This window comes from Cherax quadricarinatus, chromosome 41 (genome assembly GCF_038502225.1).
Source record: "Cherax quadricarinatus isolate ZL_2023a chromosome 41, ASM3850222v1, whole genome shotgun sequence".
Lineage (NCBI taxonomy): Eukaryota > Metazoa > Arthropoda > Malacostraca > Decapoda > Parastacidae > Cherax > Cherax quadricarinatus.
Window position 1 is genome coordinate 11769930 of NC_091332.1, and position 13797 is coordinate 11783726.

The 13797-nt window shown below is 39.5% G+C and overlaps 1 protein-coding gene and 1 long non-coding RNA gene across 3 annotated transcripts in view; one reads left to right on the forward strand and one right to left on the reverse strand.

Moving 5' to 3' along the window:
• LOC138853827 (uncharacterized) overlaps window positions 1–12266 on the reverse strand; it is a 61824-nt gene extending 49558 nt beyond the window's left edge. Inside the window, exon 1 of the long non-coding RNA XR_011393046.1 lies at window positions 12090–12266. This is a non-coding gene — a long non-coding RNA (uncharacterized lncRNA). The remainder of the gene's footprint in view (window positions 1–12089) is intronic.
• A 39-nt stretch (window positions 12267–12305) lies between these two features.
• The window catches only part of LOC128691353 (uncharacterized), a 68396-nt gene continuing 66904 nt past the window's right edge, over window positions 12306–13797 (forward strand). The window contains exon 1 of one of the 2 annotated variants that reach the window (XM_070093020.1): window positions 12306–12655. In XM_070093020.1, coding sequence (XP_069949121.1) covers window positions 12591–12655 — 65 coding nt within the window. In that variant the 5' untranslated portion in view covers window positions 12306–12590. The remainder of the gene's footprint in view (window positions 12656–13797) is intronic. The other variant, XM_070093019.1, reaches the window with a different exon arrangement.

A 13797-nucleotide genomic window follows, 5' to 3' on the forward strand; every position in this document is an offset into this window, starting at 1 on the left:
ACAGACACAGGTAGACAAAGACACACAGGTAGACAGAAAGACACACAGGTAGACAGAAAGACACACAGGTAGACAGACACACATGTAGACAGAAAGACACACAGGTAGACAGAAAGACAGACACACTAGTAGACAGACAAGCAGACGACACATAGATACAGACAGATATACAGGCAGACAGATACGGACAGGTTTATGTGCAACAGTGAAAAATAGAGAGTTCGAGAGTAAGAGCCTTTCTTGCCACAATCTCCAGTGCAAGATTCAGACTTCATCTTAGGGGCCATGGTGAAATTTACTGTCCAGTTAGTACAGTTAATACAGTATGATGCTGGTGATAGGACAGGGTTGCTCAAACTGATGCTGCCTGCATGACACATTGCCCCCGCGAGTATTGTCAAATATTGTACAGTGGTGTGCATCAGCCGGCCCAGCCCAGCTGCCAGATGCACAGTCGTAAGTCGAGTGGACGTATGTCGAGCAGGTCGTAAGTCGGATGGACGTATGTCGAGCAGGTCGTAAGTCGGATGGTAGGTGTACCTACAAAAACCTCTCACAGTGATAAACATCTACAGAGTACCAGTCTAACATTAGTCGTTTTAGTGAAAACCTAAGAAGTATGATAACTGATGCACACATGAACAAAGATCACTTAATACTCTCAGGTGACTTCAATATAAATCTCCTGCAAGACCAGGACCCACGCCCAACTTCTGACAGACAGACAAAAGAACATAAAAACAGATCCATCTCTTCCTCCCCCTCCAGGAAACGGGTCCGTAACACCTACAAACTCACATCCACTGATGGCACCACTATCACGGGCTTTAATCCAAATTCCTCCCCCGACATTAACTTTGCTATGACTAAACCATTAAAGCATGTTTAAAGTGATTCAGTTCAATGTACGTTCTTACTTTACAATTAGACACCTACTGGCCGAGCTCCTTGAAGCAGAGAGGCCAGATATTGTTTTGCTAAACAGTACCTGCCTCAAAGCCCCTCAACGTATCTGCCATTATGGTTATACTGCACTACAGTCCCCCTATGATCCCCACGATGGGGGTTGCCATCCTTGTCAAATCCAACATAAAACACAAATTTCTCCCAATCCCTTTTATTCACTAACACTGTCTTGCAGCCAGAATACACACCCACCTTGGCCCCTTTATCTTTTTCACCACCTATGCTCGCCCAAACACTATTCTCAACATACACAATCTTTCCTTAGTCTTCAACTACACCAACACACCAACATACCTACTAGCTGACATGAATGCCAAACACACCGCCTTTCATCACACCAGTAACAACCAACTTGGTCACCAATTACTCAACTTCACAAACCATAAACACCTAATTCATCTCGGCCCAGACTTCAATACCTTCTACAACCACACGGGCCAAGGCAAACCAGACATCATTCTGGCAAACCGGGCCAGTTCTTTATTTCAACACTACATCTCACCTGGCCCTATTACAGGCTCTGATCACATCCCTGTCATCTTACACATCTCCTCCAACCCTATCCTCATTCCAACCACACCTTCCTTCTCCTACAAGAACGCTGACTGGGATGCTTTCAAACAACACATAGACAATATTAACCTCACCTATGACTACAACAACAAACCTATGTCTGACATCGATACTCAACTTGATCTCATCCAGGACACCATTACACAAGCAGCCAACATCGTAATACCAAAGAAAACTCACACCACTCGTTCCTTCAAACCGTCACTCAGAACAAGAAGACTAATTATCTGCTACCATAACCGCTTCCTCTACAACACACACAGATTTAATCAAGTCCGATTAGATCTCGCTTACCTTAGAAACAACATTTTACACAGCCTAGACCAAGACCACAACAATCACTGGTCACAACTAATACAACAAGCAGACAAACAGCATATTAAAAACACTAAAGCCTTCTGGAACTTTATCAAAAAAATCAGAGGCACAACTCCCACCAACAAATTCAAACACATCACCCACAACAACACACACATCTCAGACCTGCAGGCTGCTACCAGTATCTTCAAACACATCTGGGAGAACATCTTCCACCCTCACCCACCTCACCCTAACGTTATTCAACACATTCAGAACATAGAACACTAGAACACTGCGCACACACAAGAAACAACACCAGATAGTCACATACATCTAGACTCTTACCTTCTCCCAAGAACTCGACACTCCTTTCACCAACACAGACATTAAAACTCTCCTCAGACACCTTCCTCCCAAGGCTCCTGGTGCCTCTGGCCTAAACCATATTATCCTAAAACACATTCCTGACTCTATCATTACTGCCTACACAAACCTCCTCAATGCCTCCCTTGCCTCTGGATACTTCCCTTCCCTCTTCAAAGCTGCTACTGCTATCCTCCTTCCTAAACCCAATAAAGACCACTCTGACCCTAGAAACTATCGCCCTATCAGCCTCCTCGAAACTTTAGGAAAACTCTTTGAAAAACTCATTAATCATCGCCTTCGCAGATACCTGGAACACAATTCTCTACTTTCTGATGGCCAGTTTGGCTTCAGAACACACAGATCCACACTGGATGCCATTAACATCATTCTCAACTACATCCACATAAACACAAAACAAAGAAACAGGACAGCCCTGGTTGCAATAGACGTTGAAAAAGCTTTTGACACTGTCTGGCACGAAGGGCTAAAGTACAAACTCTGCACTAACTTTAACCTGCCTCTCACTACTCGTAAACTCCTCTGCAACTTCCTAGACGGCCGTACCATGAGAATAAAATTCCAAGGCTGTTACTCTGACTACTTCACACTAAATGCTGGAGTACCCCAGGGATCTGTCCTCTCCCCTACCCTCTACATTTTATACACTAACAACATTCCAACACCTGTATACCACAACTCCATCACACTGGCCTATGCAGACAACATTACACAACTTATCACTCATGCCAATATAGATACACTCACACACAAAACACAAAATGAGGTAGACAGGATAGCCATCTGGGAACAAAAATGGAGGATCAAAACCAATGCAGCTAAATCCAGCCTTACGCATTTTAACTACAGGAAACGTGATCCTCCACTACCTGCCGAGCTCAGAACAGCTGACACCCACACTTACATCACCATCACACAATCTGTCACTGTCCTTGGCGTTAATCTTGACTACCTTCTTCGTTTACACGGACACATTCACTCAAGGCATGCAATAGCTAGCAAGGCCCTTGCGGGCCTCTTCAAGCTGAAACATGCCTCTCAACGCACCAAACTACACCTCTACAAATCCCTAATACGTCCTCTGATAACTTACTCTCCTCTAGCCCTCTCTCTTGCAGCAAAAACAAACTTACTTAAACTGCAGCGTGTCCAGAGCAAGGCGCTGCGCTGGGTGCTTGATGTCAGATGGGAGGACTTCGCCACAAGCCAGTCTCTCCATGCCCAATTAGACATCCCTGCGCTGAATCTGTACTGGAAGACGCTCAGTGACAGACAGATAGACAAACTTGAGACACGACATGACTACTGGACCTCTCTCCTTGACGAAGACATTCGCAGACCCACAAACCAACACAATCTTTTCTACTCCTTGCATGATCCTGCTCCTAACCCTATTTACAAATAACCTTGGATTCGCTGACAGGTACCTTCTATGACAGGTACCATTCTGTGACCCACCTTCGCCTTAGCTTTTGGGTTAAGACATGGCTTAGTTCTACACTCCTCTCTAGTGCTAAACATCGCATGTCCCTTCCTCCCCGCTCACCCCACCGGAGTCCCAACAGAAGAGGCTGAATTTCTCTTCTCAATATCTGTCCCACGATCGCCTTCGGTGCTGGGTTAAGCCCTGGCTCTATTTCTACGACTAAGAACACTCCTCTCCAGCACTATTCTTCGTCTGTCCGGTCTTCCCTGCTCATCCCATTTGGGATCTTACCTGAACTTTCGTTCGTTCGTTCGTTCAAACCCACACCTTAATGAATTCACAAACAAATGAGTAACTGCATGTTGCTACCAACAGTAACAAAACCTACAAGAGTTACAGAGACTAATGTTTCCCTGCTAGACCACATCTGGACCAACACCATATCCCCTTTAACCCTTTCAGGGTCCAAGGCCCAAATCTGGAGTCACGCACCAGTGTCCAAGAATTTTCAAAAAAAAAATTTGTTATTTTTTCTTATGGAATCGTAGAGAATCTTTTTGTGAAGGTAATAAAACAAAAAGTACGAAATTTGGTGGAAAATTGACGAAATTATGCTCTCGCGAATTTTGATGTGTCAGCGATATTTACGAATCGGCGATTTTGCCGACTTTGACTCCCATTTTAGGCCAATTACATTATTCCAATCAACCAAATTCTTAGCTATTTCACTAGTATTACTTCTATTCTATCATTGAGCACAAGAAATCGCCAAGTCAACTGTTTCAACTACAAAATAAAGTGATCGGAAATTGTTAATTTGGCCAATTTAACACAAAGTTCAAAATATTCCAATTTCAAAATAGGGTCCAGAATGAACAATGTAGGCATTCCTGGCACTAAACTAACATTTCCTCTGTTCATTACTTATGTTTTGAGGCTTTACAAATAAATTCCATTTTGATTTTTTATTCACATAATGAATTTTTATTCACACCAAAAAATAGAAGATTTACTGTTATGCAATACTGTAATAATTGTATAAATATCATCACCATATTTGTGAATGTATATTAGACCCACCAGCTGACGTGTATTAGACGTGTGAGGTCGTTTGTTTACTCTTGAATTTCGGCAAAAATTTAACATTTCTGCTACTTTGAGCTCAGTTTCAAGCCATTTCCAGTGCTAAAACCAATCAAAATCATCTCTATTTCTGTAATATGTCTTCCATTCTATCAAATGAGACCAAGAAATCGCAAATACAACCATAAAAAACATACAAAAAAACACTGCAAAGTTGCTGGTTTAATCGAAAAATCATGATTTCATTTTTTTTCTCTCATTATACACAGTGTGCTGCAGGATCTGTTTTATGTGGTGCACACATACCACATAGATGTATTCTCTCATATCTAGGCCCAAATGTACCACTCACAGTTTATCAGAGTGAGCTGAGCTCATGGCGTAGATCTACGGTTTGGACCCTGAACGTAAAGCCGTAGATCTACGGGACGGACCCTGAAAGGGTTAAAATCAGGCATAATCACAGATAATACCACAGACCACTACCCTACCTTCCTCATAACAAATCTTGGCAAATTACCCCAAGACACTACTAAAGTCATTTTCAGACTTCACAATGAGGCAGCCATTAATAACTTCACAGCAGCAGTGACAAACATTGACTGGCACACTGAGCTAGAAATCTATACAGATATTGATGAATATATTAATAATTTTCTAAAAAAGACCCAATACCTCTATAACAAGCACTGCCCTAAAAAAACTAAACAGATGACAGCTAAGAGACTGAACAGTCCCTGGCTAACACCCAGCATCCTCAAATCCATAAATACAAAGCACCTATATGAAAAACAGTACAGAATGAGTCACATAACCAAAGACCAAACAAAACGTTACTCATCAGTCCTAACCAGCCTGATAAGAAGGGCTAAAAAATTGTATTATGAGAACAGATTACCCAACTTACGAGGTAATATAAAAAAGACCTGGAAAACCCTATCAGAAATTCTAGGAACAAAAAAGATATCACGAAATAGCAAAATTAAATTAACAAAATCAGATGAACCCCAACTCCCACCAACTGAAACAGCAAACAGACTCGATGATTTCTTCTCCACTATAGGAAAAAACCTTGCCAATAAAATCCCAAGCTCAGATACCCCACCCAATGACTACCTCACTGGCAACTACCCGAACACACAGTTCCTAGCTCTGACTAACCTAACTGAAGTCTCCCATATTATCAACACACTAAAAAAACAAGACAGGAGATTTAAATACCTTACCACCCTTTATATACAAAAAAGCGTCACAAGTGCTATCACCAATCATTGCAACACTCTTCAACAAATCCATCGAATCCTCTACCTTCCCTACAATTCTCAAAATACGAAGGGTCACCCTGATTCATAAAGGAGGAGACCAAACAGACTTGAATAACTATAGGCCAATATCCAACTTACACCCTCTCTCTAAAATCTTTGAAAAATTAATTCATCAGCGAATCTATTCCTACCTCATCTCCCAAAACATGCTCAACCCCTGTCAATTTGGGTTCAGGCCTAATAAAAATACTAATGATGCTATTATACACATGCTAGAACATATATACACTGCAATAGAGAAAAAAGAAGTCCCACTGGGAATGAACATTAAAATGGTATAAAATACCGACAGGTTGTTAGGTAAGACACATATGCAACAGTTAGGTATCTTTATTATGAAACGTTTTGCCTACACAGTAGGCTTCTTCAGTCAAGTACAGAAAAGTTGATAGAAGCAGAAGATACTTGAAGACGATGTAATCAGTCCATCACCCTGAGGGACTGACCACCTCAAAACCTTAAGGGTGATGGACTGATTACATCGTCTTCAAGTATCTTCTGCTTCTATCAACTTTTCTGTACTTGACTGAAGAAGCCTACTGTGTAGGCAAAACGTTTCATAATAAAGATACCTAACTGTTGCATATGTGTCTTACCTAACATCCCACTGGGAATCTTCATTGACTTACGTAAAGCTTTTGATACAGTTGACCATGACTTGCTCCATATAAAATTGTCACACTATGGTATAAGAGAGCACTCCCTCAACTACCTAAAGTCATATCTCAGCAACAGAAGCCAATATGTGTACACAAATGGGGCAAACTCTTCCGCACAGCCAATTACAGTTGGTGTCCCACAGGGAAGTGTCCTTGGCCCCCTTCTCTTTCTCATATACATAAATGACCTACCAAATGCATCGCAACTACTCAAACCCACACTATTTGCAGATGACACTATATACGTCTTCTCTCACCCGAGCCCAGTCATGCTAGCCAATACTGTAAATACCGAATTACAGAAAATATCTACCTGGATGATGGCTAACAAACCTACTCTAAACATTGACAAAACCTACTTCATTCAGTTTGGTAACAGAGCTACCGATGTCCCTCTTAACATAATGATAAACGGATCACCCATCACAAAACTCACAGAGGGAAAATTCTTAGGAATCCACCTTGATAATAGACTCAAATTTCAAACACATATACAGCAAATTTCCAAGAAAATTTCCAAGACTGTAGGCATACTATCGAAGATATGGTACTGTGTTCCACAGTCAGCCCTCCTGGCCCTATATCACTCACTTATGTACCCCTATCTCACCTATGGAATTTGTGCATGGGGCTCAACAACAATAAACCATCTCAGACCACTAATTACCCAACAAAAGGCTGCAGTCAGAATGATAACAAATTCCCACTACAGGCAGCACACTCCACCAATATTCAAAGCCCTAAACCTACTCACCATACAAAACATCCATACTTATTACTGCACCTATTACATACATAGAACACTTAACTCGGATATAAACCCTCTCCTCAAACGTCTCCTTACCAACCTGAACAGAACACACGACCATAACACAAGGCACAGATCACTCTTTGATGCTCCTCGTGTCCATCTCACACTATGCAAAAACTCAATGCACATAAAAGGCCCTAAAATCTGGAATTCATTGCCTGTAAATATAAAAGAAACACTGTTTATAAATTCAAGTCTCTTCTCGAAAATCACTTACTCACCCACAACCAAATAAATACTGAATAATTGTATCTTAAAAATTGTATTTCATAAATGTTTCTCATAATTGTATCTCATAAATGTTTAACCTGATACCCAATCAAACTTTGTTATTTTTTAATTTACACTACCTAACAGAATACTCCATTCTACTGAATGCACAGCAATACAGTAAATGACCATTTATTTATTTATTTATTTATTTAGTAATTTTAGCATACATACAGAGGTACAAAAAAATACAGGTAAGAGCAGCATGCCAAAGCCACTTATATGCATAGCATTACGGGCTGGCTTAAAATTAACTTAAGATTAACTAAGCAATGATGAAATCAGTGATAAAACATTATTGTAAACAGATAACTATAAAGCACAAATGAGTATTACAAAGACAGGTCATATGGTTGCATGCATTGCTGTACATTCAGTCGAATAGAGTATTCTGTTAGGTAGTGTATTTAAAAAAATAACAAAGTTAGATTGGGTCCTAGGTTTAACATTTGTGTGATATAATTGTGAGTAACATATAGGATATACAATTTATAAGGTTCAGTTATTCAGTATTTATTTGGTTTTGAGTGAGTGATCTTTGAGAAGAGACTTGAATTTATAAACAGGTAGTGTTTCTTTTATATTTACAGGTAATGAATTCCAGATTTTAGGGCCTTTTATGTGCATTGAGTTTTTGCATAGCGTGAGATGGACATGAGGAACATCAAAGAGTGATCTGTGCCTTGTGTTATGGTCCTGTGTTCTGTTGAGGTTGGCAAGGAGATGTTTGAGGGGAGGGTTAATATCAGAGTTAAGTGTTCTATGTATGTAATAGGTGCAGTAATAAGTATGGATGTTTTGTATGGTGAGTAGGTTGAGTGTTTTGAATATTGGTGGAGTGTGCTGCCTGTAGTGAGAATTTGTTATCATTCTAACTGCAGCCTTTTGTTGGGTAATTAGTGATCTGAGATGAGCCCCATGCACAAATTCCATAGGTGAGATAGGGGTAAATAAGAGAGTGATAAAGGGCCAGGAGGGCTGACTGTGGAACATAGTACCGTATCTTCGATAGTATGCCTACAGTCTTGGAAATTTTCTTAGAAATTTGTTGTATATGTGTATGAAATTTGAGTCTATTATCAAGGTGGATTCCTAAGAATTTTCCCTCTGTTAGCTTTGTGATAGGTGATCTGTTTATCGTTATGTTAAGAGGTACATCTGTAGCTCTGTTACCAAACTGAATGAAGTAGGTTTTGTCAATGTTTAGTGTAAGTTTGTTAGTCCTCATCCAGGTAGATATTTTCTGTAATTCGGTGTTTACAGTATTGGCTAGCGTGACTGGGCTCGGGTGAGAGAAGACGTATGTAGTGTCATCTGCAAAAAGTGTGGGTTTGAGTAATTGCGAAGCATTTGGTAGGTCATTTATGTATAGGAGAAAGAGAAGAGGGCCAAGGACACTTCCCTGTGGGACACCAACTGTAATTGGTTGAGGGGAAGAGCTTGCCCCATTTACCTGGAGTTTACCTGGAGAGAGTTCCGGGGGTCAACGCACCCGCGGCCCAGTCTGTGACCAGGCCACATATTGGCTTCTGTTGCTGAGGTATGACTTGAGGTAGTTGAGGGAGTGCCCTCTAATACCATAGTGTGACAATTTTACGTGGAGCAAGTCATGGTCAACTGTATCAAAAGCTTTATGTAAGTCAATGAAGATCCCCAGTGGGACTTCTTTTTTCTCTATTGCAGTGTATATATGTTCTAGCATGTGTATAATAGCATCATTAGTATTTTTATTAGGCCTGAATCCAAATTGGCAGGGGTTGAGAATGTTTTGGGAGATGAGGTAGGAGTAGATTCGTTTATGAATTAATTTTTCGAAGATTTTTGAGAGAGGGTGTAAATTGAATATTGGCCTATAGTTATTCAACTCTGTTTGGTCTCCTCCTTTATGGATCGGGGTGACCCTTGCTATTTTGAGAGCTGTAATACTCATTTGTGCTTAATTGTTATCTGATTACAATAATGTTTTACCACTGAATATATCACTGCTTAGTTAATCTTAAGTTAATTTTAATCTTGCCCATAATGCTCTGCATACAAGGGGCTTTGGCATGTTGCAATTAACTGTATTCATTTGTACTACTCTGTATCATGTTCAAATAAATAAATAAATAAATAGTATATTGATATCAAGATCACATTAAGATTGGCAAGTTTACCTATACCTGCTGGCACTGATCACCTAACAGTAAGTATGTACCTGGAATTTAGGTGGTCGTTGAGAGTTGCATCCTGGGGGACAAGACTGAAATGCTCTGCATAACCAAGGGCTATATATGTAGTAGTATGAAATGATATCACCTATGTCTGTATAGGTTGCCTCATTTACTTGTAGAAATAAACAATTATTATAATTTATTATTAATATATTTTATTATTATTAATTATTACCATCACCATTTAAGTGACCTTGGCAACAATCTAAGCCTTAGGCCTTTGTAGTTTAATTATTGTAATTTTTAAACACTCATAACTCACACATGCTAGAACATATATACACTGCAATAGAGAAAAAAGAAGTCCCACTGGGGATCTTCATTGACTTACGTAAAGCTTTTGATACAGTTAACCATGACTTGCTCCACGTAAAATTGTCACACTATGGTATAAGAGGGCACTCCCTCAACTACCTCAAGTCATACCTCAGCAACAGAAGCCAATATGTGTATGCAAATGGGGCAAACTCTTCTGCACAACCAATTACAGTTGGTGTCCCACAGGGAAGTGTCCTTGGCCCTCTTCTCTTTCTCCTATACATAAATGACCTACCAAATGCTTCGCAATTACTCAAACCCACACTATTTGCAGATGACACTACATACGTCTTCTCCCACCCGAGCCCAGTCACGCTAGCCAATACTGTAAATACAGAATTACAGAAAATATCTACCTGGATGAGGACTAACAAACTTACACTAAACATTGACAAAACCTACTTCATTCAGTTTGGTAACAGAGCTACATATGTCCCTCTTAACATAATGATAAACGGATCACCTATCACAAAGCTAGCAGAGGGAAAATTCTTAGGAATCCACCTTGATAATAGACTCAAATTTCATACACATATACAACAAATTTCTAAGAAAATTTCCAAGACTGTAGGCATACTATCGAAGATACGGTACTATGCTCCACAGTCAGCCCTCCTGGCCCTATATCACTCTCTTATTTACCCCTATCTCACCTATGGAATTTGTGCATGGGGCTCAACAACAAGTAACCATCTCAGACCACTAATTACCCAACAAAAGGCTGCAGTTAGAATGATAACAAATTCTCACTATAGGCAGCACACTCCACCAATATTCAATACACTAAACCTATTCACCATACAAAACATTCATACTTATTACTGCACCTATTACATACATAGAACACTTAACTCTGATATTAACCCTCCCCTCAAACATCTCCTTGCCAACCTCAACAGAACACATGACCATAACACAAGGCACAGATCACTCTTTGATGTTCCTCGTGTCCATCTCACACTTTGCAAAAACTCAATGCACATAAAAGGCCCTAAAATCTGGAACTCATTACCTGTAAATATAAAAGAAACACTACCTGTTTATAAATTCAAGTCTCTTCTCAAAGATCACTTACTCACCCAAAACCAAATAAATACTGAATAACTGAACCTTATAAATTGTATATCTTAAATGTTTCTCACAATTATATCACATAAATGTTAAACCTAAAACCCAATCTAACTTTACTATTTTTTAAATACACTACCTAACAGAATACTCCATTCTACTGAATGTACAACAATGCATACAGCCATATGACCTGTCTTTGTAATACTCACTTGTGCTTTATAGTAATCTGTTTACATTAAAGTTTTATCACCGATGTCATCATTGCTTAGTTCATCTTAAGTTAATTTTAAGCCAGCCCGTAATGCTATGCATAGTATAAGTGGCTTTGGCATACTGCTCTTTTTCTGTATTTTTTGTACCTCTGTATGTGTGCACAAATTTTTAAATAAATAAATAAATAAATAAATAAATAACTTTAGTTAGATAAAAGTAGTTGGATAAGGTGCATGATATTAAGGATATCTGATAGAGAATAAGTAATAATGAGATTGTATGAGAGAATTATTATTATTATAATCATGGGGAGCGCTAAACCCGTAAGATTATACAGCGCATGTAGGAGGGGGATGGAAGGTATTCAGGCTCAATTCAGGGAACTGGAGCACAGATCCAATTCCCTAGATCAAGAGCCCCTCGCCAGCGTCAAGGAACCTCCCTTGAGGGGTGTAAGAGAGAAGAGAACCTGATTACCTTACAGAGATGATATAAGAATAATAACTGTTCTTGTCTACCACTCAGCTGATAAAGCTTTTCACAAGTCTTTATTATTTATATTTTAGTTCTATATTATGGCGCACGCTAAACAAAAAAAAATATATACACTATATCTGCATATATATATTTGTAAATAACCCGCTGAGGCTAACATAATCACTAACATTTCACCTTGACAACATCTATTTATATATAAAACAGGTAAAATTAGCAATTCCAATAATGTGTCAAACAGCTGTTTCTTGTAAACAAGTTTAAATTTAATGGCTGATTGTGTCAGTACCACCACTGCCACCACTATCACCATTACCACCACTGCCACCACTACCACTTACTTAAGCTGACCGTCAGTTAATATGATGGAGAGTGTGTGTTGTGGTAGTAACTGAGGGAAGAGCACAGTTATTAGAAGTTGACAGCAACACTCAGGCTTCTCGCTGCTCCAAGAAACTCCTCTTGCTACATAGGAAATTTAAAATGGAAAACAAGAACAGAGTTATTGATATCCTGCTGCATGAATATATTAGAAAAATAGATATAAAGTAAGTGCTGGATGAATATATTAGTAAGATTTATATAAGGTAAATTAGTACATAACGGGACTAAGTGAAATGCCCCTATTATACATAATATTCATGGGGAAGCACTAAACCCATACGGGTTATGTAGTGCCCAGAAGACATTGAAGTTCGACCCGAGGAAGGGGAGGGCAAGTCCAATTCCTTGGATTAAGATCCCCTCATTGGCATCAAAGAAGCTCCTTTTAAGGGAAATACCCCTATTGTACAGTGTATTTGGGAGGATTTACGTGCCATCTTTTGTGGCTTCACACATTGTGCTCTTCCCCCCCCCCCTCAAGGGAGTTTCCTTGACGCTGGTGAGGGGCTCTTGATCAAGGGAACTGAATCTGTGTTCCAGTTCAATGAATTGAATCTGAATGCCTTCCATCTCACCCCCACAGGTGCTGTATAATCCTACGGGTTTAGCGCTCCCACATGATTATAATAATGTGCTCTTCTCCAACCTTGACTGTTAGTGTTGAATTTCCTGCTCTTTTCCTGAGACGCTTGTCCTCAATATTGACTTAGTATATTGATGTCAAGATCAAATTAAGATAGGCAAGTTTACCTATACCTGCTGGCACTGATCACCTAACAATAAGTAGGTACCTGGAATTTAGGTGACCGTTGAGTCGCATCCTGGGGGACAAGACTGAAATACTCTGCATAACCAAGGGCTATCTATATATGTAGTAGTATGAAATGATATCACCTACGTTTGTATAGGTTGGCTCATTTACTTGTAGAAATAAACAATTATTATATTATATTTTATTATTATTAATTATTACCATCACTCTGACATTAACTCTTACAGGCTTGTAGAAAGCCTGTTACTGTTGACTAGGGTAGTGGGAAGATGTGGGCATCTGGTTCTGCTAGGGTTTAGGCAAGGAGGTCCATTTAATCTAATCGAGAACATAGTTCCATTTTTGTTTTGGAGGAAGTTTTATTTTTTCCTTCATTACCCACCCACATTGGGCATATATATTCACCAGACTTCTGAAAACAGGGCTCATACTGTGTGATCCATTATAAATAATAAAAATGGTATTTGGAGATACCTAGTACTCGTCCCTCCCTTGTTAGCAGTCTCATTGGAGTACCATATCCCAGTTACCTCC